At 53.1% G+C, this 21734-nt stretch overlaps 9 protein-coding genes and 2 non-coding genes across 11 annotated transcripts; 6 read left to right on the top strand and 5 right to left on the bottom strand.

The window, feature by feature from the left end:
- The first annotated feature begins 348 nt into the window (after nucleotides 1-348).
- Nucleotides 349-7212, top strand: J3458_005552 (uncharacterized protein). Its single transcript, XM_007812055.2, has 4 exons — nucleotides 349-761; nucleotides 829-1867; nucleotides 1924-3185; nucleotides 3251-7212. Exons 2-4 carry the CDS (start codon nucleotides 833-835, stop codon nucleotides 5046-5048), a joined length of 4095 nt encoding a protein of 1364 aa, XP_007810246.2. The 5' UTR covers nucleotides 349-761; nucleotides 829-832; the 3' UTR covers nucleotides 5049-7212.
- J3458_022500 (uncharacterized protein) lies at nucleotides 6555-7212 on the bottom strand. Its single transcript, XM_066123053.1, has one exon. The coding sequence runs from the start codon at nucleotides 7174-7176 to the stop codon at nucleotides 6721-6723; it is 456 nt and encodes a 151-aa protein (XP_065976389.1). The 5' UTR covers nucleotides 7177-7212; the 3' UTR covers nucleotides 6555-6720.
- Nucleotides 7213-7829: 617 nt separating this feature from the next.
- Nucleotides 7830-8650, top strand: J3458_005551 (uncharacterized protein; the record flags this gene model as incomplete). Its single annotated transcript, XM_066118867.1, has 2 exons — nucleotides 7830-7934; nucleotides 7991-8650. The coding sequence occupies 2 exons, from the start codon at nucleotides 7830-7832 to the stop codon at nucleotides 8648-8650; spliced, it is 765 nt and encodes a 254-aa protein (XP_065976388.1).
- Nucleotides 8651-9938: 1288 nt separating this feature from the next.
- On the bottom strand, nucleotides 9939-12721 carry J3458_005550 (uncharacterized protein). The gene is made up of 2 exons (XM_007812057.2): nucleotides 11288-12721; nucleotides 9939-11222 (listed from the first exon to the last, which is right to left on the bottom strand). Exons 1-2 carry the CDS (start codon nucleotides 12361-12363, stop codon nucleotides 10280-10282), a joined length of 2019 nt encoding a protein of 672 aa, XP_007810248.2. The 5' UTR covers nucleotides 12364-12721; the 3' UTR covers nucleotides 9939-10279.
- A 984-nt stretch (nucleotides 12722-13705) lies between these two features.
- On the top strand, nucleotides 13706-14191 carry J3458_005549 (uncharacterized protein; the record flags this gene model as incomplete). The annotated part of the gene is made up of 1 exon (XM_007812058.2): nucleotides 13706-14191. One exon carries the CDS (start codon nucleotides 13706-13708, stop codon nucleotides 14189-14191), a length of 486 nt encoding a protein of 161 aa, XP_007810249.2.
- Nucleotides 14192-14468: 277 nt separating this feature from the next.
- On the bottom strand, nucleotides 14469-15260 carry J3458_005548 (uncharacterized protein; the record flags this gene model as incomplete). Its single annotated transcript, XM_007812059.2, has 1 exon — nucleotides 14469-15260. One exon carries the CDS (start codon nucleotides 15258-15260, stop codon nucleotides 14469-14471), a length of 792 nt encoding a protein of 263 aa, XP_007810250.2.
- A 50-nt stretch (nucleotides 15261-15310) lies between these two features.
- On the bottom strand, nucleotides 15311-16063 carry J3458_005547 (uncharacterized protein; the record flags this gene model as incomplete). The annotated part of the gene is made up of 1 exon (XM_066118866.1): nucleotides 15311-16063. One exon carries the CDS (start codon nucleotides 16061-16063, stop codon nucleotides 15311-15313), a length of 753 nt encoding a protein of 250 aa, XP_065976387.1.
- Nucleotides 16064-16127: 64 nt separating this feature from the next.
- J3458_005546 (uncharacterized protein) lies at nucleotides 16128-16675 on the bottom strand (the record flags this gene model as incomplete). The annotated part of the gene is made up of 4 exons (XM_066118865.1): nucleotides 16128-16348; nucleotides 16441-16501; nucleotides 16583-16594; nucleotides 16670-16675. 4 exons carry the CDS (start codon nucleotides 16673-16675, stop codon nucleotides 16128-16130), a joined length of 300 nt encoding a protein of 99 aa, XP_065976386.1.
- A 428-nt stretch (nucleotides 16676-17103) lies between these two features.
- On the top strand, nucleotides 17104-17186 carry J3458_005545. The gene has a single exon. It is a non-coding gene; the product is annotated as a tRNA-His (tRNA).
- Nucleotides 17187-17239: 53 nt separating this feature from the next.
- On the top strand, nucleotides 17240-17322 carry J3458_005544. Its single transcript has one exon. It is a non-coding gene; the product is annotated as a tRNA-His (tRNA).
- A 3862-nt stretch (nucleotides 17323-21184) lies between these two features.
- On the top strand, nucleotides 21185-21487 carry J3458_005543 (uncharacterized protein; the record flags this gene model as incomplete). Its single annotated transcript, XM_007812060.1, has 2 exons — nucleotides 21185-21328; nucleotides 21413-21487. 2 exons carry the CDS (start codon nucleotides 21185-21187, stop codon nucleotides 21485-21487), a joined length of 219 nt encoding a protein of 72 aa, XP_007810251.1.
- Between the last annotated feature and the right edge of the window lie 247 nt (nucleotides 21488-21734).

Genomic DNA, 21734 nt, shown 5'->3' with positions numbered 1-21734 from the left:
GTTAGTGTCATGGCTGCATGGTTGTCGACCTCTCTCACATATTACGTCGCCTTTCGGTGTAGATGAGGGAGTCAAGAACTATCGTTGATAGCCCAATTGTAGTGCGCCGATTGGTTTTAGCAAAGGCCAAAAAATACTAGGAAGTGATGTAGCCCATGCGTCATTTTGGGTCTCGATGTTGACTTGAAATGAACCCTCTAGTGAGCGTGCAAGTCGAGATGTACATACATCTTGGTAGGCACGTGCGTAGGTACGTGAGTCGTGTGTAGGTAGGTGCTGGTTAAATTGGAAGGAGCATTCTACCAGACCTGAACTTGAAATATTTGACTCCGCATCTTGATACATGTCGCGTCCTGTGCGCCTGATTTGAGTCAAGTTCTGAGCTGGCTTGACCACAATGCTGGATAGCACTCGATACCATTCGACGTCGCCTATGCCTATGAACACGAGCTAGCAGATTTTCACGACTCAGCCATGGACTTCTTCATTGACCCATTTCATTGATTGGACTGGGTCGGCCGCCTTGCGCGCGCGAAGGACCAACCCCGCCATCCGCATTCCCCACCACCGACTCGAGCTGCTTTTACACCTCTGCGACTTGGTTGATTTATAAACTGTCGTGGCGCGAGAAGCTGATGATATTTTTCACTGTTAAATCCTTGCGCCAATACGCTTTCCTGTTTCTCCTCTCGACCTCCTCAGCAGCAGCCTAGGATTCTCCACCATAGGACAGGACGTCGCTCCCTCCTACATTTTTATCTGTTTGCATCTTCTCCACATCGTCATCCAGATACCCTCGTAGCCTCGGCTAACACATCCTCAAACCAGAACAATGACTGGCTCTACCAAGGAGCGCGGTGTGCGCATTGCCATTGACCGCGGAGGCACTTTTACGGACTGTGTTGGAGAACAGAACGGTGAGGAAATCATTATCAAACTTCTCTCTGAGGATCCAGCGAATTATAAAGATGCCCCGCTTGAAGGCATCCGGCGCCTCATGAGCCATTTTCTAAAGCGAGATATTCCTCGTGGTGAGCCTCTGGATACGTCAAAGATTGACTCCATCCGCATGGGGACAACTGTCGCTACAAATGCCTTGTTAGAACGAAAAGGAGAGAAAATTGCCATGGTAGTTACCAAGGGGTTCAGAGATTGCTTAGTCATTGGAAACCAGTCGCGGCCCAAGATCTTTGATTTGGCAATCAAAAAGCCTGATGTGCTGTACGAAAAGGTTATTGAAATTGATGAGCGTGTGACGTTGGAAGACTACACGGAAGACCCAGAGCGCAAAGTCACTGAAACGGAAGCTCACGTTGGAACCGGGGGTACAGAAGGACAGTCGCTTATCCGAGGTACATCTGGCGAGACTGTTCGTATTCTCAAGAGGGCTGAGGATAGCGAAGTCCGTCAGAAGCTGCAGGAGGTGTATGATGAGGGTATTAGAAGCATTGCTGTCTGCTTGATGCATGGATATACGTTCCCGAGCCACGAAGCTCAAATCGGCCGCATCGCCAAGGATATCGGATTCAAACATATTTCATTAAGTCATGAGCTAATGCCCATGGTGAAGCTCGTCTCGAGAGCTACTTCTGTTTGCGCAGATGCTTATTTAACACCAGCCATTAGGCGATACATCGACGGCTTCCAAGAAGGGTTCGAAGGTGGATTGGGAACACAAAGCGTCAAAGAAGAAAAGGGCTCCAGGGGCGCCAGATGCGAGTTCATGCAGTCGGACGGCGGTCTGGTTGATGTTGATAAGTTCACCGGGCTGAAAGCAATTCTATCCGGGCCAGCTGGAGGCGTTGTTGGCTACGCCATAACATCGTATGATGAGGGTACAAAGATACCCGTAATCGGGTTTGACATGGTAAAGCTTTTACCTCGAGTCGGTAGCTATCAAATGGTACTGACCTTTTTTCCTAGGGAGGGACAAGTACGGATGTTTCACGTTATGGCGAAGGTCGATATGAGCACGTATTTGAGACTACCACAGCAGGTGTAACAATTCAGTCGCCTCAGCTTGATATCAACACCGTGGCAGCTGGAGGCGGATCAAGACTGTTCTTCCGCAATGGACTCTTTGTGGTCGGGCCAGAATCTGCTGGCGCTCACCCTGGTCCGGCTTGCTACCGTAAAGGTGGTCCTGCCACTGTAACTGACGCCAACCTGCACCTGGGTCGTTTGTTGCCTGAGTTCTTCCCGAAGATTTTTGGAAAGAATGAGGACGAAGGTTTGGACCCAGAGGCAAGCAGGAAGGTCCTTCAGGAACTTACAGATCAGGTGAACCGAGAAACCGGGAAAAGTTTGAGCACCGATGAGGTAGCGTACGGATTTCTGACAGTCGCCAATGAGACCATGACAAGACCGATTCGGTCTATTACGGAAGCCAAGGGCCACGACTCATCCAAGCACCGTCTGGCAACATTTGGCGGTGCCGGTGGCCAGCACGCCGTTGCCATAGCTGATTCCTTGGGAATCAGTCAAATTCTTGTGCATCGCTATTCTTCGGTCCTCTCAGCTTACGGCATGGCTCTCGCGGATGTAGTCGACGAGCGCCAAGAACCTGATTCTGCCGTCTGGAAAGATGACGGCAAGACTGTCAGTGAACTACAAGCGAAAATGGAGAAACTAAAGGAAAAGTCCCGAGCCTCTCTCAAAGACCAGGGCTTCGGTGATAATGAGATTGTTTTCGAAGAATATCTCAACATGCGATACAGGGGTACTGAATCTGCTCTGATGATTGTCAAGCCCACTGACGAGGAAGCCAAGCAGCTTTTCGAGGGCAAAGGTTGGCAGTTCGGTCAAGCATTTGTCAGGCACCACAGATACGAATTCGGATTTACATTGGATGACAGAGACATAATCATTGATGATGTTCGAGTTCGTGGCATCGGCAAGAGTTTCCGTCACAAAGAAAAGACAGTTGATCAGCAGCTGAAGACTATCAAACGTCAGGACGTAGTGGAAGACAAGAAGACGAGCACAAAAGAAGTTTATTTTGAGGGTGGACGAAAGCAGACCCCTGTATACAAGTTGGAGAGTCTGGATGTCGGGGACGTGATCAAAGGTCCAGCTATGCTCGCGGATGGCACGCAAACCATTGTGGTACCGCCCAAAACTAATGCGCTCGTCACGGAAACTCACGTCATCTTGGAAAATGAGAAAGGAGGAGGTAAAGAAGAAGGGTGCGGTGTCACTTCCCCCTCCCAAAACATCTGATCTAAAGTAAGAGGCTAATATTATACTATAGATACCATCGAGACAACGCTAATCGTGAAGTCGACCCCATCATGCTGAGTATTTTTGGCCACAGATTCATGGCCATTGCCGAACAAATGGGCCGGGCCCTGCAAAAGACCAGTGTCAGCACCAATGTTAAAGAACGCCTCGACTTCTCCTGCGCCATCTTCGACTCTACAGGCGGGCTCGTCGCAAACGCGCCCCATCTACCCGTCCATCTCGGCTCCATGTCAACTTGTGTCCGGCGACAAGCTGAGATCTGGAAAGGCAGGCTCGAAAAGGGGGACGTTATCATATCCAACCATCCTTCGTACGGAGGCACACATCTTCCAGATGTCACCTTGATCATGCCCGCCTTCGACGAGACCGGCAAAAACATCCTCTTTTACGCGGCATCCCGCGCACATCACGCCGACATTGGGGGCATCACCGCCGGCAGCATGCCCCCCCACTCCCGCGAGCTATACCAGGAGGGTGCCGCCATTATCAGCGAAAAGCTCGTCAGCGGGGGTAAATTTGACGAGAAGAGAGTCATTGAGCTCTTTTACGACGAGCCAGCCCGGCATCCCGGCTGTAGCGGCACCCGGACACTTGCTGACAACATCAACGACCTCCGGGCCCAAGTATCAGCCAACCAAAAGGGCATTTCCCTCATCGAAGGCCTCATTAAGGAGTATGGAGAACCGACTGTTCAATTTTACATGGTCAACATTCAAAGGAACGCCGAGCTCTGCGTCCGTAACCTCCTCAAAGACATCTACAAACGATTCAAAGGCAAAAATCTCGAGGCCGTCGACTACATGGACGAAGGAGCGCCAATCAGGCTCAAGATTACTATCGACCCGGATAAAGGCAGCGCCGATTTTGACTTTGCAGGCACAGGACCCCAGGTATACGGCAATGTCAACGCCCCGCAAGCCATCACCTACAGCGCCATCATATACTGTCTCAGGTGCCTGATATCCGAAGACATCCCCCTGAACCAAGGCTGCCTCCGCCCCATCAACGTCAGAATCCCGCCAAAATCCATCTTGTCCCCCGCCCCCGGCGCAGCCGTCGTAGGCGGCAACGTGCTTACCAGCCAGCGCATCACAGACGTCATCCTCGAAGCGTTTGAGGCCTGCGCCGCCAGCCAAGGCTGCTGCAACAACCTTACCTTTGGATTCGGCGGCAACGTGTCCGGGTCAAAGGCCGTACGGGGCTTCGGATACTACGAGACTATTGCGGGGGGGAGCGGCGCCGGCCCCGACTGGGTCGGCACATCTGGCGTTCACGTTCACATGACGAATACCCGGATCACGGACTCGGAGATTTTCGAGCGCAGATATCCCGTGCTGTTGCGTGAGTTTTCAATTCGCAAGGGTTCCGGGGGCAACGGTCAGCACCGTGGCGGCGACGGCGTCATCCGGGATATTGAATTCCGGATTCCCCTGCAGGTATCCATCCTCAGTGAACGGCGCGTATACCATCCGTATGGCATGAATGGCGGAGAAGACGGCGAGTGCGGACTGAACCTGTGGGTTCGCAACGTCGAAAAGACAGACTGGGAGAAGTCTCTCAAGCAGTTCCGTGAACCGCATTCCAACGACGAGACGGAGGAAGCGGAATACGAAGAACGCTACATCAACATGGGTGCCAAGAACAGCGCGGCAATGAAGGCTGGCGATCGGATCATCGTATGCACCCCAGGTGGTGGCGGTTGGGGGATGCCTGGGCGGAAGAGTCGCGTCAGGGATCAGATAGACCACACCGAGAGCTGGAAGAAGGGCAGCGGTGCAGCTAGAGAAGATATGGCTCTACAGGCATAGATGACGTGCCTTCAGTAAATACAATACAGTGACTTTTACGGATGCGGGTGTTGGCTGGAGCGAACAACCAGCAATCTGTCTGCCTTGATTTCTAGCTGAGAAATCCAACCCTAATAGAAGCTAGGGTCGCTCAGATATAGACCAACACCAATCATAAAACATGGGAATGAACAAACTTTAAAACACAAGCATTCCCCACGCACATCACTTCGTATCAGACGAAGGACAAAAGAGGAAAAGGACACATGCGTACACCCCGGACACAACACAAACACGTGTCTGTTGGACCAGTGTGTCGGGACCCGGAACCGTTTTCTGCGTCATCTTACCAACACGACTTGGCGGTTGGTCCCGTCAATGGTTGCATTTCATAGTGCATCTGACATCGCATGCCACGTTTTGGCTGAAATAGGCATCTTCCGGGGCTTCCAAAAGGAAGACACAAATTGCCCAGCAGGCGGCGTATCCGGCACAATCCACATTTAGTCACCGGCCGCGGCAATTTTTTTGCACAGCTTCTTCTGCCACAAGTTTGGCTACTCCCGTACAGGCACGACTGTAACACCTTGCGCCCCCTATATCCATGTAGCCAACCTGCAAACCACTCGACTGTGCTTACTTTGCCCTTTTCAGTCGATCGTCAGCCCTACAAGGCGGCGCATGGCGGACTCAGCCCGGGGTTATTGGCGAGGAGTGGACATATTTGGCCCCCAACCCTCCTCGTGCGGACCCTGTTGCTTGGTGAGCTTCGTCGTTCGTTCCCGGGAATCTGATTTGCATGCACCATGCACTCCCTAGCGTGGTGCTAAATCGGCACCCGTTCGTTCGGTGAACCGGCGTCTTACGCTTTCGAAGTTGTGTTGCCGGGAGATCTGCTTGCGTACGAAGCATGGAGTAGTGTGAAGCCTTTCGGAGACGTCTGCGAAATGGGGTTGTCCGGGCCGCGACATTAAGAGAGATGGGATGAGCATGTCTCGTCTGGTTGACCTCGGACCACGATTTGGAATTCTCCACCCACCACCACCACCACCACTACCACTCTCCTTTCGATCACGCCAAGATCGAGCCACCAGCGCGCGGTTGGCAAGCCAAGATACGGGGGCTTACACAAGCCATAAGCTGCGAGACACCCTGTGCCTTTTCGGGGCAATAGAAGACGCCCTAAATAAACGGTTCGGTCCCGTCTTACGGAGTAGTAAGGGCACAGTATGGTCGGAGCCGAACCTTCACGCCTCTCGGATTCTAAACCTGGTCACGAGAGATTGAAACATGTAAGGCATGATTGAGGGCCTTTTGTGCATTTCAGCCTCGCTGTTCTGTCCTTGGCCCCTTGCTCAAGTCTGACCACTTTGCATTGTTGAGTTACCGGGCCAAGCATCTTGATTGGCTGGCTTGAGATACCTTGCTGCAGCACGGAATACGCACCTCTTTCGTCCGCCTCACCGGTTTCCAGTAATTTTCTTCCGCAACGGACACTAGGTGACTAATAAAACCAGCCCGGGTCCTGTCCGGTGCTTCTGCCCGGGGAGGGCTGGAGGGGAGGAGCGAATACTTAAACGAGCTTCGGTAAAGCAGCTCTGGAAGCCTTGGTCGCCGACGCCTCGATGTGCTGACGTCCTGTTCGGCTTCAGCCAGTAGAACGACGCGCGGGGAGCGTCCGCTACGTACGAGGTCAAGGCCATTGGCTTGGTGCATAAATGTCCTGTCCGGGGAGGAGAGGAGATAGAGAAAGCTGGGCTACCCCGCCATATCCCACTTCATTGACTGAATATTGCGCCACGGGGTGCTTGTTCTCCCGTGTGGTGTTGGATGAAAGCTGGTCTAGGCCAGCGCCAGCCATGACTGTCCGTGCCCCTGGAGGCCCACGCGGCCACTGCCGCCGGATAGTGTGCGGAATAGGATCCTCGGAGCCTTTGACACAAAGACAGTTGCCGGCAGCTCTGATGGCTTCGTCTAGGCGATCGGACGACGTGGAGCAAAGCCGCCAGTCCCCATTGCGAAGAATGTCCTTGGAAACCATCCCTATCCCTATCCTTTGCCCACATCGGCCCGCTGTGCCTACGGCCGATAGCAACGCCCCACCGGCCGATGTACAAATGTTTCGCAGTCCTGGACCATTTGAAGCCATCCAGTCTCAGCAAGGTTGTAAGGTAAGAACCCCGGCTAGCTCGGGACTCTTCCCGCAGTTGCTATAGGCGCCCTGGGACAACGTTTGCCCCCTATGGCCACCTGAACAATGTTGGGAGAGCCTACGAACTAGCATTGTAGAGAGAAGAACCGACGAGCGGTCCCTGGCTGACCTGGTATGCTGAGCTTCTGGTAAGCCGAGCTGCGGCGAATCGCTGCCTTATTAGAACGGGAAACCGAGAAAAAGGCATTACATTCCCGCGTGGCGCCTGAGTTGGTGGTGGTGTGTGTGACTGTGTGTCCCTCAAGCCTGTATCTGTATCAAACATGTGTGGTTCTATGGTGGAGGTCACAGACGTTCGAATCCGACTCTGGACCTCCTTCCACTTCCTGCATTTGTCGGTAATTGCCTAGCTGTCTGTTTTGCTGCATTGCGGATGTAACGTCAATGACGCGGAAGGACAAGGCTCTCTCCCCCCCCCCCACGGCTCGGTAGTATATATATACGCACATGTACGCCAAGTATTTGGTTATCGGAACCAAATTCACTCAACTCAGCACTTGCTTCATGCAGGCTTTCGAAGACCGGCCTAACGAGAGGAGAGACGCGAAGAAGAGCATTTGGCCCGCGGCGGCCAGCGGGTTGCACAAAATATGATGCGCATTGCCGTCGCAGGTGGAGGTGGACTCGGTTACCTGCTGGCGCTGCAGCTTTCGCAGGCAGCCAACGCTTACAACGTTGTCGTTTTATCAAGATCTGTTGGTTTGCCCAACCTCATCCCTGGCGCTCGGGTTACCATGTTAATGTGGCACAGGCAAGACCGGAATTCGGCCAGCTCGACGTCCAACTCCATGTTGTCGACTACAGTGATCACGACAAGTTGACCTTTGCTCTTCAGGGCGTGGATCTGGCCATATCGACTATATCGGGGACGGAGCAGCTCAGCCTCATCAACGCGGCAGGACGTGCTCGCGTGCGTGTCTTCGTGCCGTCGGAATTTGAGGGGAGTTTGAGCCGGCGACCATCACACAACGACCCGTTGGACCGCGGGTCGACCCAAGCAATCGCTCTGCTGAAACAATGGGAGAGTGCGTCCCGCATGAAATACACCGTCTTTGCGTGTGGCATCTTTATGGAGCGATTTCACCCCTACGGCCTCGGGTACCTCAACATTGGATACGGCAGCGGCGTTTCGGCAGTGGGAGACTACCTCCTCGACATCAACCATGCAACAGCGGAATATGCGGCGGAAAACTCCAAGGGGCACACAGTCCGGGTGTGCTTAACATCGGTCTACGACGTGGTGCGGTTCATAGTAGCGGCCATAGACTTGGGGCCTCGAAATTGGCCACACGAATTCACCATGCGGGGGGACAGAATGTCTGTTCGAGACGTTGTCGGGACATGCAGTCGCGTCAGGAACGGTAAGGCGCCCTGTCAGAGCTGGAGCAAGGTTACAATCATTACTGTTTAACCCAGATGCAAAAATACTAACTGCTCCTGGTCAGTGGCCTTTGATCATCACATGCGGCAAAGCTCTGAGCTCCAGTCATACTTGGCTTACTTTGTTCAGGCTGGTGACGGAGATAAAGTTGCATACTACCAGCGCCTCATTGCCACGACAAACGGACGCTATGATTTTTCACGGGCCTCGCTGAATGATGCCTTGGAAAAGAGTGGCCAGGGGGACGTACAACCCATGACCCTGTTGCGGTGGCTAACAAACGTCTGGCAGTCCTTATGATCAAATATGGAAGGGCGGGAGTCGGGCGACGGCATTTGTCTAGTCCTCTCTGGCTGTGACACGCAATGGAGAGAAAACAAGGGGAAAGGACGGGCATCGATGCTTTGGGCTCGGGGGTCGGGGCTTTGGGCATCATCATATGGAGGGAAGAAGATGGCAATAGGCTCGAGCGGATGGACAAGCATTTGGGAAATGCATTTGGCGACGGCGTTCAATCTCGGGCTCTTTTTTTTTATGGATACGGTTCGGATGTGATAGTGAGAAATACCCCATTTTTTTCTCGGAAGCTCTTGCTCAAACAAGGGAGACAGGGGAGATGCAAGCGAGCGCGGGAAGGTACTACTAGCTCGAAGGCAACTTACACAAGTGTCGCGGCGGAAGGTGATCGGGGTGGAGAGCATTGACAGCAGTGGGCGATTGCTCCTTCCACCGGTTAACAATGTTCAATGTTGGGTAGAATGACTTGACTTATCCCACGCAGTAATATGCGGGTGGGGAGATGGGGACATGACAAGCACAAAAGAAAGATGAAAGATGCATTGATCAATGTATACGGAGTACATGACCAGTTGACGCCACCAACGGCGGCTAGGGCCAGTGCCAGTTATGTCAATATCTTGCCGTCCCGCGCATCATCAGCGGCTGTTGTATTGACAAGGCTTCATGTGCTGCCAACCCACTATTGTGTGCACCATCGACGCCCGCAGCGCACTGATGATGGGCGCCGTGTCCGAGCACTTGCATTGTTCCATCTTGTCTGGTTTCTTTGAGACTAACAATACGGGCCGGCGCGCGCCATTACAACCAGCACGGCACATGGCACTGGGATGCACATTAAGGTTCCTGCCGTCGCCCAAACGGGCCATGTTCACGCATAAATCCAGTCCGTCCGGCGGTTGCAGAGGCTCAGGTGCTCTCCAGTGCTCTTGTTGACGGACTGATGCAATGCGTACATGTAAGCCTGCTGCTGGGTTCACAGTGAGAGAGGCTTCTCTAATCAAAATGCCCAAATTGCAGAGGCTCTCTCATTCTACTTTTCTGGCCCGTTCGGCTGGCCTCAGTTTCAATATTCATTTGTCATGTGCTATGTATAGCCGCAGCGGCGCCTAGTCTTGACGGCTCCGCTCTTCCTTCAGCTTGACATGGTTTGATCAACATGCATTTCCTCCGCTGTCACACTTGATGCCATACGCCGTGCAACCGGCTTCTGTAAGAGTGGCACTGCGTTGAAGCAGTACGCCTTTTTTTTATTTTAATTCTTTTCCTTCTCGTGGTTCTCGTCCAAAACGCCGCATAACATACGGCAAGTTCCTCCACGAGCATATTTTTGTGCAAACTATAATGCAAGCACATTTGGAATTATGAAGCCTGTGCTTCAGCTTCAGGCGCCCCTGCCGTCTCTGCTTCCGGGTCGAACTCCTCACCAAATTCAGTCACGATCCATAGACAAAACTGCTCCCACTCCACTTGCCACTGCTTCAGCCTCTTGGCCTTGATGCCGCTGCCTAGGCTTGCTTGGCGAATATCGTTTGCCCACGCCGCGGCTTCTTGATCTTCAAAAGCGGCCCACCTCACACTGTTCTCTGCCAGACTTCCCAGGCCAGCGAGCCCGAGATTATCCCAGCCCTGCAGAGCCTGCCAGAAGTCGTGGGACATGCCGGCTGTGTCCTGGCCGAGCATGGCTGGGTCGTCGTTGCAAAGGCAGCATGCTACTCCGCGAGCTAGCAGCGCGGGCAAGGGATGTGCGAGCACGGAGCCGCAGAGACGGAGGACTTCGTTTGAAATCGGGCATGATTCAATGAGAATACGTTTATCCTTGACCATGTCAGTCAACAACGGATGTTTGTATAAGCTGTACGCGTGGCCGATACGCCTTGTTCCGAGCAGGATGGCATCAAATAAGTTGGAATCGGTGCTGTTGCCGTCCCCAAGTGTTTCGCCGGCGTGGAAGAAGAACGGAATATTGATCCCTTCCTGGGCGCATTGTTTTCGAAACCAAAATAGCTCTGGCAGCACATCCACGAGAGGTTTTCCAAGATCCTCTGGTCCGACCAAATCGTACCCAGCAATGAGGTGCGGAAACTCCATCTTGGTTGTGATGCAGTGGTCCATATTTTCGATCAGGGGTCTTGTATCGACACTTCGCAGCGTCGTCCAAATGGTCGTCAAACCCCAGAATCCTTCACCTTCTGGGGAGGCTTTGAACCTGGCGACCTCTTCTTCAATGACCTTGAACATGTGGCTGTAATCTTGCTCAGGTTCTTCCTGGCGGTCGCGGCAATAATCCAGCGGCCAGGTAAATCTACAATGCGAGATTAACACATGGGGTCTCAATGGCGGCATATTACGGCGCATTACGGCACATACCTGAGCTCAACCCAGTTTACTCCGTCCGACTTCAGCTGGCTCATCAAACGCCGCAGAAAAGCGCGGAATATGGGCTCATAGTGGATGATGGTGGCGACGACAATGAAGCATTTCGCAAATCTTCGCCATATGGCATCGATGCCGTGATGTTGCTCGTGACTGTCGGCCGTTGACAATGTGCAGCGGCTTTTCAACCAGCGGAGAAATCCCTGGCGTCCGCCATCAGGAAATTCATCAGCTGCCTTGGTGAGCAGGATGAATGTTTCGGGCTTGTAAGACTCTTCCCAAAGCGAGCCGTCAGTCCTCTCACTCGACTTGTACCGGAAGTTCATGGCAGCATTTTCCAGTGCATCCTTGCCCTTGAGCGGCCTGTCGCTTGACATGTGTATTCCAGGGGTACTGAGCAGCACTCCAAGGAGATAGTCAAAGTTCACCATTGCATCCATGTGGGAATGCAAAAGACATCCTTTGGGCATCTTTCTGACAATTTTCCACAGGTTGGTGCTCTCCATACGGTCCTTGGCAAACATGAACATCATGCCGGGAAAGATGCGCTCATGGCTAGTCTGCGCCATGTGCTCTTCAACGTCTGGCGTCCAGATGGTCTTTTGCTCATGACTGCGGATTCGGTCGACGATGGTGCAGGCCCTTTTGGCGATTGGTGAAAGCGAATTTCTAAAGGAAGCATCCGAGCGCGACGTCTTTTCTTGGTTGATGAGATTTTCACGGCCAGCCAAGTACTGCTGAATAAACGGATCTGAGGCGGAGGGAATGTCCTGGGAGATTTCGTCCCACACGTCATTTGGCATTGCCATGCTGGGAAGAGGGTACAGCGTGAGGCCCGGGGTCAGGCAGGATGCTAGGTAGGGTGACAGGCACGTCCAGATGTCGTCAGAAGCAGAGCGAAGATTGGCGCGTCCTAACTGAGCCAAATGGTGGTCAAAGGGCGAGACGTCAACTTGGAACAGCAAATTGGTTTGATTAAATGGGAGCGGCTTGGCTCGGCCGACACCGATGTGGTATTGTTCCGACGACGCCTCGACTCGAACTGTCTGTCGTCGTTTTGGGTAAAGCATCCGCCGCGGGTGTCTCCAGCTGTGCTCAATCAGCGAAGCACAAACATGCGTCAACTGGCTTGCCAAGGTGAGAAAAAAGCAGCGGGGCTTCGCAATCTAAGTCGCCAGGGGTCGAATTGGTCAAGAATGGGTTGCACAACCAGTGTCGGCCAAACATTGAAGTGAGAAGGGCGAGAAAATGGCCGAGTCGGCCAGTGAGAGGAGGCGGCATCATCACCAAGGCGGCGGGGTGACTTGGTGTACCAGAGACGGCAAGCCGCGGCGTTGGGCCAAATGCTCGGTTCGAACATGTCTGGTCAAGTTTGAAGAATGAAGGAAAAGCTGCTTCAGAGTGGAGCCAGCGGGAGACTTGGGAAAGGCCAGGGAGATCAGCCCTTGGTTTGGTTCACTCCTCCACGAAGGCCGTGGCAATCGTCGTGATGCAGCAGCAGCCCGCATACTATCGAGATGTTGTTCTATTCCCCCGGTTTCCTGCAGAATGCATCCCCTTTGCTGGCGCCAGTTTTGTCTGACCCTCGGTGTCTGCTGCCCGTCTCAGTCTCAGCCTCAACTCACAACACCATGAACCATCGGTGTGCTGACCCAACTTCCGTCATTACCATGCTCAGACCCTGGACGTCATCACGCAGCCTATCGGCCTTGATATGGTCCTCTCCACACGTGCCGTCAGTTGGCTTGTCTGGAGCTAAACCGCACCACCTTTTGCATCTCGCACTTCGTTGGCCGGAAAACTATCGTTCGCTTGAGGCACCAGCAAGTCATCGCCTGTGCTTCGCGTCATTGCTCCTTGCGCCGTTCCTTTCTGCCCCATAATACTCTCCGTCGACATCGCCTCTCCAAACTGCCGGTAGCGTCCTTTTCGTCTTCTGCCCACTCATCATGAGCGACCTTCATCTCATTTCATCACCTGCAGCCCACATCACAGAAGCACATGACTATCGGGCGCTTAGAGCCCGCAGCCCTTCAACTGCAGGGACAGGCCGGGACTCTGCAAAGTGATTTCCGTAGCTGCCCATTACTCTTTTGGGCGTGGCCGGATGCACGTCTCACCTCATGGGAAGCTCGATTCAACCAACAGCAGTTGACATGTGAGTGTCTTCGGTGTACAAGAAAGAAATAATGCACGTTGGTGACGGGGCTGCGAGGTTACCAAACTTGACCGGTGAATTGTATAAAAAACTACAAAAAGGGCCGTTGTTCCCTATGCGTTCCCTCTTGCACACCTGTAGATCCGTGAGAGAAAAAAAACACCACTTACACCATTGTCTACTACTGCACCATCCCATAAGCTTCAGCATACAAAGCTATATATACTCCACAAGATCTCTTGCCCGAATAGAAAATGCTACTTGTCAATATCCTCACGCTCGCCCTCGTCCCAGCCACAACATGCCTCGCCCTTCCGCAACAAGACGTCCGCCCCGACACATGCTGCTTTACCATCCACGACTCGTCAAGTGGTGAAATCATCCGGCAACAAACCAGCTCCGGCTTCCTTTACCTAGGCGGTTCTCAACCCACGGGCTGGTACTGCATCAATCTCTCTGATCCCAATAAAATCCTCTGGGACGCCTTCAACAACGCATGCTTTGTCAACCCCGACAAAGTGTTTCAGTGTCTCGATCCTACCCCGAGCAACGATTCTTGGGGCATTGAGCAGAGTGGTGGCGAGGTACTGGTTGTGGTTAATGGAGATTCGTTGTTTAAAGTATGCCCTGCGGACTCGGGGAGCATCATCTTTACCAGTGCCAGGAAGGATGCGAGTTGCAGAGGCCTGACATTGAAGGCGAAGGGACTAAAGGGGAGCTGTGGCCGTTTTGGGGGATGATTTTGTGTTTCGAAACTGAATCTGCTGCACGATTTTGACATGTTTTATTTTTTTTACATGAATTGTTGTTGCTGGCGCGCAGCCATGAAAAATGATTCCGCAAGCTTCTTAAGCATTACGATGCGTGTTTATACGGTGCTGCCTTCATCATGTCACGGTTCTCTGGTTTGGGTATGACCAGGCACACGGTTTATATATTGTCGCGGGAAGGCGGTCCAGGTTCTCACATCAAGACGCTCAGTACGCATCATCCTGAAATATAACTGTATGAGAAAAGCTACAGCTTGGCGGCTACATCCCCCCCATGGCCGTACACAATGGCAAGGTCCTTGTTTAACTCCTCCTCCGTGCTTCCTCTCGCCCTCCTCTCAACACCAAACTTGTCCTCCACAAACCTTACAAATACTTCCTTGGCCACTAGACTCCCATCCGTGCCCGCATCGACATACAGCAACAACGACGCAAGCACATCACCCAACTGCCAAACAACCTCGCGCGCTTCGCCCATCAAGTCCGCCTGCTCCGTCCCCTCAATCTTGCTCTTCAACGCCGCCCACGTCTCAACCGGCTGCCAACCAGGCGGTCGTCCAACCCTCCCCTCAAAGCCCCATGCTTTTCCAACAACTTCATCCAAGGCCGCCAAAGAATCCGCACCACCGCGCGCATGTTTCATTGCGCGAATCAAATCCGTACACAAAACATCCGTCGTGCCCTCCCAGATAGGCAGCACGCAAGCATCTCTATATATACGCGAGATGTTGAGGTACTCCTGCTCCTCGTTCACAAGGTAGCCCACGCCGCCCAGCGCCTCCATGCAGGAGAACAGCAGCTCTACGCTGTGCTTGCAGACGTACGCCTTTGCGAGCTGGCTCATGACTCGGAGCAGTGGCTCAACGAGTTTCTTCTGCGGCGTGAGGGCTTCCAATGCCGGCGGGGGCCTCGCGTCGAGCGAGTGCTCGGAAACACCCAGCACGTAGGACGTGTAAAAGGTGACGAGCATAAGACGGCGATACTCTGCTGATATTTTGGCAAGCGTCCGCATGTGCAGCGGGCTGTCGACCAGTCTCATCCTCTTGCGGTTGCCGGCGCCGACGTCTCGGACGAGGGCGTAGGCTCGTGCTATTCCGAGGCCGCGGCCCACGCCGCCGACTGCCGCGACAGCCGAATGGACGCGGGTGAGGGTGAGGATGGTGCTGATCTCAGTGGAATGCCTCTTCCCTCCTGGCCGATCATCCAGCCGCGCATGTTCTCCAGGACGAGCTCTGCCGTGGGGAGGGACTGCGTGCCGAATTTGTTCTTGAGGCGCTGGATGCGGACGCCGTTGAGTGCTCTGCCGTCGTCCTTGGGCTCGCCGGTCAGTGTCGTGGCCTCGGGGTCGTGCTTCCTCATTGGCGCTAGAAACGTTGACAGCCCCCCCGCGGCGGTCCTGGCCAGAAGAACCGTCATTTCCGAGTCTGTCGCGCTGGAGAACCATTTGAACCCATTGATGGACCATGGGCCCAGGGGAATCTGGCCGTGCTTGGAAGCAATCCCGCTGGCACCCTCTGGCTGGTACGTGGCGACGGTTTCTGTGAGGGAAACGTCGCTGCCGCCTGTTCGTTCCGTCATCCACTGTCCGCTGGTCCAGGCATACTTGGGATCACGGGACGTAAGTCGCCTGTAGGCGTCTGTAAAGACCTTTCTTTCCGCGACGGACAGAGAAGCAGAGAGCTTGGGCTGGGAGAGATGGCGACGGAGGAGGCATGCCGCGCCATCCTGCATAGCTGATGGGCAGCCCACATTCGCACAGGAGCCGACCCAGAGGTGGCTGCGGAGGAATTGAAGAGGCCGAGAGAATGCGCCGTAGGGCGTATCATAGCCCGTGGCTACCATGCTACATGCACGATGCTCAGCTTTCGCGTAAAAGTCATGGAACGGGTGGAAGTAGTTGGTCCCCTTACCCCCTTGACAGCCCAAAGTCCTGCAAGTTCCGCCATCCCTCACCAGTAATCAGCTCCCCCTTCCATTTTCCAAAGGCATCTCGCCCCGAGCCCTTGAGATACGGCTTGTTATGTTCCGAATCAGCGACCCAGGTGAAAATCCGGTCCGAAATCACGTCCTGCCCAAACGACGATACTTCGCCCCCAACCTTGGACGCTACCTCGGCAGAAAGAAATACTAGGAATCCTCGTCAGCATTATATACATATATATATCTACATCCAGTCGAGATGGACCCCATTAGCAGGCTCGAGGGAGGGGCAGGCTTGCATTGAAAGCATCTCTGGAACGACGCATCATCGTAAAACTGGTTCCTCAAGACAGGCGCCTTCTGAAAGAAGCCCTTGTCAGCACCCGAAGGCTCCATGATCAAAGTCACAAGATGCCAAAATGCGGGGGAATGAAAACATACATTCCTACGAGACTATAACGTGCAATACAACGGCAATAACAAGCGTTTAAGTAACAGGCGAGCGTCTCAACGGAGGCAATTCCGCACTAGCATGGGAGTGGCGTCTAGAGAAACCGAGGCAAATCGACCTCCAGAGTGGGAACATGACCGTCTGCCGGAAAGCGTTCCGTAGACAGCTAGCACGTGTGGGATGATGATCGCAGAGCGGTGCAGAGAGCAACGCGGGCTCTTTGTGTAACTTTTATCGGGAGTGTTGTGCGTAGTGGTCCCCTCCTTTGCACTCGAATGCAACGGTTTTGTGCAGAATCACAGAGAGGCTGGCGTGGAAGCAGGCGAGATGGTGAAATAACGAAGCCATAAAATAAAGCCGTCGCGTATCATTCCCAAAATAGCCTAGCTGGCACTTCCGCCGATAACTCCACAGCACGACTAGCCAACCAAGACGCTCTGCGCAAGGGCTGGCCTCCACTTTCCGTTTGAAACATGAATAGTACTCATTAACGACTGGAATCGCAACAATAGCCGCAGTCGTCTAGGGGTAAGGACACCAGTTTGTGGATCTAGCGAGACACTGGAAACCGAGGTTCGAGTCCTCGCTGCGGCACTTTATTTTTTCGCCTTCACATTTCGTGGATCAGCGAATCAGTTGCTCTCTTTGCCGCAGTCGTCTAGGGGTAAGGACACCAGTTTGTGGACCCAGCAAATCACTGGAAACCGAGGTTCGAGTCCTCGCTGCGGCACACTGAATAATTTTTGGCACTTTGCCATGGCAATCAATGGCCTTTTTTTTCCCTTTTATTTGTATCGTTTTGTTTATGACGTTTGCAAACTACTCGAACATTTGAATCGCCCTTTTTTGAGCCTGTTTACTGCATGATATAGGGCTAAATGACAGTTGCAGATCCCGCATATCCCTTGCATCTTGAGTATTCGCCAGGAAGGGGGTACTAGAGTAGCCCTGTTAACAATAGCATTGCTCTTATAGCCAGCCCATTGCAAAAAAAAAAAAAAAAAAAAAAAAAAAAAACCCTGACTTTGACCCCTTCATCATGAAAGCCGCTTATGTCACAATGAACTGGTCACTGGCAAGAGGCTCGTTTCATTTGTGTAGGGGCTGTAAAGGGTATGCTAAAAATGACTGGATCGTTTTTGGTGTTTTTGGAAAAGCAACGAACACGAGTTATCATGCATTTCCTCGGAAGGAGTCGCCCTAGGTTTTTGCGCGTCCTTGGTTGATATGCCAAGTGCACATGCTTTTCCTACAATACACTTGCATCCATTATATGCTCTGCAATAACCTCGTTGAAGAGCACAAAATCTTCGTTCATGACGGATGATGCAAGCAGTGTCTTGCCCGTAATAACCCCATGACACAAAACATATTCTCGTCTATCGCCCATGGCAGCTCGAGGAGTTCAATGATGTGTACATGACCTTATTAGTGAGCAACCATGCGCAGCAGCGTCCCGGTCCACCAATGCCTGTTGGATTTGACGTGTCCGATAGAATATCCGACCAATCGCCAGCATGGTCAGGTGGCATGCGAATTGTCGCGATGGTGCTCTCTAACACCTGGTGTATCCGCATTGACTTGGTGAGCCTTGGTATTCATGACCCCTTGTAGGAGTCAAGCGGCGTGGTGACAGCAAATCCCTGTTACTCCAGGCGGCATATCGAATGATACCTGAAAAAAATAAAGTGCACGGAAAAGGTCGACAGGAACGAGTGGTCAACCACTAGACACATTGATCTACCGGGACTTCTGGATCATGGGCCGCAGCTCGTCGCCTCAACAATCAGAGACTGTTGGAGAAGCACGTGTAGTCAAGAGCTAGGTAACGTCTACGGAGTAGTTTTGTCGAGATAAGTTAACTGCCATCCGCAAATGGCATCAGCTCGAAGGAATCCATATTGCCGAGCTTTGAGGGCATGAGCCACCCAGCTAGCCAAGACACATCCCAGGGGTGCTCCGTTTGTACGGAGTAGTACGGAGTACGCAGGTCTGGAACAGCGGCCAGCCCGAGTCAAGGGCCCGTACGGCTGGACCGCGGCTGGCAGTACGGAATAATATGGTGGTGGTCATTTGGTCCAATGGGCCATTGTCCGGCGTAGCCAGCGGCGGTCAGGAAAGGGTATTGAATACTTGGTCGGGACTGTGTACCTAGGTAGTCAAGGCAAGGAGCAGCGAGGCAATTCGTCTGGCGTCAGGCTTGGCGATTGATATTAGAAAATGACGCGAGCGCCGCTGCCTCATAGAGGGCCGCCGCATCATCACCCAGTCTTTCAATTGAACTTGACAAGGTGGTTGTTCTGGCCTACGGACTGCTCAACAGTCCCAACCATGTGGCAACATTTTGGTCAAAGAAACAGGTGGGTTGAATACCCAAGTTGTTGGAGGTCTCACTGCACGGAGTACTAGACGGCACGTTCTTGCTTGTGGGTAACTTTAAGGCGTACGCAGAGCTTTGCATCTCGTCGACACTTGTCGTCGAGCAAAACCGGCAGGAGGGAAAGTCCTCCGTACTTCAGTCCCGAGACCATCTGACCATTGGAGCCGGGGCTCAAAGGCTACAGTCCGCCTCATGCATGTGTCTGGGGCATGCAGAAGCCGCCAAGGCGCTAAACTGGCATCGTTAGCTAAGCAGCGAGTATTTGGCGTACAAGGCCGATTGGCAATCTGCTTGGCCCTGCAAGAAAACCTACACGCCCTGTTTGTACACGCCTCTGTCCAGCTTAGACGGATGGCATTCCGTCAATAGTACGCCTGCCGTTCGCCTCTCAACTGTCCGACTAGCTCTGTCAGTGCGAAGCACCAATTGACAGCGGCGCTATGTGTTGCCACGAGACCACCTCTGTCTCTCTTTGGGCTTCAGTGCTTCCGTTTCCAAAGCCCAAATAATGTAACTAGGAGATACAACAGCAGACTTTGAGGCGCGTCCGTCTCTTATCATTTAGCGTTGATTCGCAAAGTTAATCGCCTACCCTGGCCCGATGTTACGGTGAAGCTGAACCTGTCCTCCATAGTCTGGTGGTGGAAGACGGTTTCCAAGTCCTTCACGAGAGGCGAAAGAGCGAGTCAATCACGACGTGGCGTCGGTCCTTGACGACTCGTCCCCCTACTGGCTGCCGGCCATGGATAGAATCATGAAAACAAAGACCGATTTCCATTCAAGATTCTGCATCGATCAGGAACAGCACAGCCGTTCAATGCCCACCAGGACATCTGTATGGGCAACTATCTTGTGTCACCCGCGTCGGTGATTGTCCGCCATCGGGGGAGGCGGATGAAGCGGTGCTGTACGGAGGAGGAGTCAAAGGCGTTTTTGGCACCTGTGTCTGGTGAACGCTGAGTCAACCAAGGTGGCTGCATGGCTGCACAACCGCAGCCATGAGCCACGACATCACCACGGACGACATGGCTATCACCGCTTTCGGAGGTCCCTGCTTTGTCAAGCCCAACGCCGCACGCCACAGATCACTCAAAGGGGTGTCTGACTTCGCATGTATACACAGTACAGCGTCCAGCTAAACAGGCAGCGCCTTCGGCCAAAGCCAAGGGCAAGTCCAAGCAGGAAAGGAAAGGTATCGCTGAGCGCCAGGACGACAACGGAAGCCAGAGAGAGTATATGTACAGATCACTCTGCGGATTGCGCACGAGAGTGGACGTGAGAACGTTTATTCGTTCCAGTTGTCTAATGTCGACGACTTGAAGTCGTGCGTGGGTTGCTCAAGTCGTACTTGAGGAAGCTGCAGTGACAGCCTCGTGCCTTCTCGGACTGGAGTCTGTGTGCCTTTATTTGTCCACTTGGCTCCTTCCTTCCTTTCGATGCCTTGAACGTTGAGCTTGAGTTGCCAATTGCACTGTCAGGCCGACACATTCATTACTACATAAATAGCCAAGTATGCAAGTCTCTTGTTCTTTATGCCTTCCATTCCTTTGTGTCCCGCGGTTTTGTTGTGTCCAACAATGTCGAGCCGTTCGATTGTGTGCTACATGCAATCACGTCTTTCTGGTTTCACAAGCTGGCGCAAGAGTGAGTCGATCCGCTTTGAACTCTTCCAACATGAGCCGCCATGGCCCGGCGTCAATATCCACGGTCCGCGCTTCAGACCCCGACTCGGGCACAGTCCCTTCCACTCGTCAACCATGAGCCTCGAGACCACAACAGGAGGCGAACCACCCGGCCTGGCATCTCCACCTCGCAGGTGGAACCGCACTCCCTTGGCCGGGGGGGCGTGCGCCTCAAATGTTCCCGGTTCCTCCTCCTCTTGATTCATCGTTGCCCACTTCACCTAGTGCATTCTCTCAGCCTTCCCTATAAAGGAGCACCACCCGCTGACGCAAGGTCGCCATCAGCCTGGTTTGTAATCTCTCCCTTTGTTTGTACTAATCCTCTACGCTCCCGGACCCAATATCTCTTCTCTCCCTCACCTCCTCCTAGACCAGCAAATCGTCTTGATCAACTCTACATTCGTTCAGAATCCTGCCGTCGTCCCTTTGGATTTGCCTGTCCTGCCTAGCGAGCTCCGTCTTCGGCCATCGAAAGACACTCAGCCTACACTCAACGACACAGCACATACAACACAACTACGCCAAGCATCATGGCCGGCAAGAAGATTCGTTGCAGTACCAAGGACTGCCGAGAGCCTGTTCAACGCATTTTTGGCGATTGTGGTTTCTGCGGTGGTCACTTCTGTGGCAAGCATCGCCTGTTGGAGGACCACAAGTGCAGCGGTCTGGAAGACGTAGGTCAACCCAAGCATTGATGCGCTGCTATGCGCACTTCATGTCAAGACAGACAAGACTGACTCTTTTGTTTTCTTTTCCAGTGCAAGAAACAGTCACACGAGCGTAATGCTGCACAGTTGGAATCAGAAAGAACGCAGGTCATCCGTGGCGTTTAACTGGGTCACCACCACATGACTCTTGTACTGGGTCCGGCCGGCGTGCGAAGGCCCGAATCTACTACGGAAGCTCAATTTGAGTTGGATAAGTCTCTCTCAATCGACACAACGTGGCTCTTTTCTTTGATGAAATATGACTATACGACATTTCTGTATCGAGCGATTGCAATCTGGAGGCGTGGTTCTTGGGGAACTAGAGGCGTAGTGGCCCACCGTTGTATTCTACTTATCGGCGACGGACAGGTGT

Source organism: Metarhizium acridum, assembly GCF_019434415.1.
Source record: "Metarhizium acridum strain ARSEF 324 chromosome Unknown scaffold_31, whole genome shotgun sequence".
In the NCBI taxonomy this organism is placed as follows: domain Eukaryota; kingdom Fungi; phylum Ascomycota; class Sordariomycetes; order Hypocreales; family Clavicipitaceae; genus Metarhizium; species Metarhizium acridum.
The sequence above is the reverse complement of the archived record's forward strand: the minus strand, read 5'-3'. Positions and strand labels throughout refer to the sequence as shown.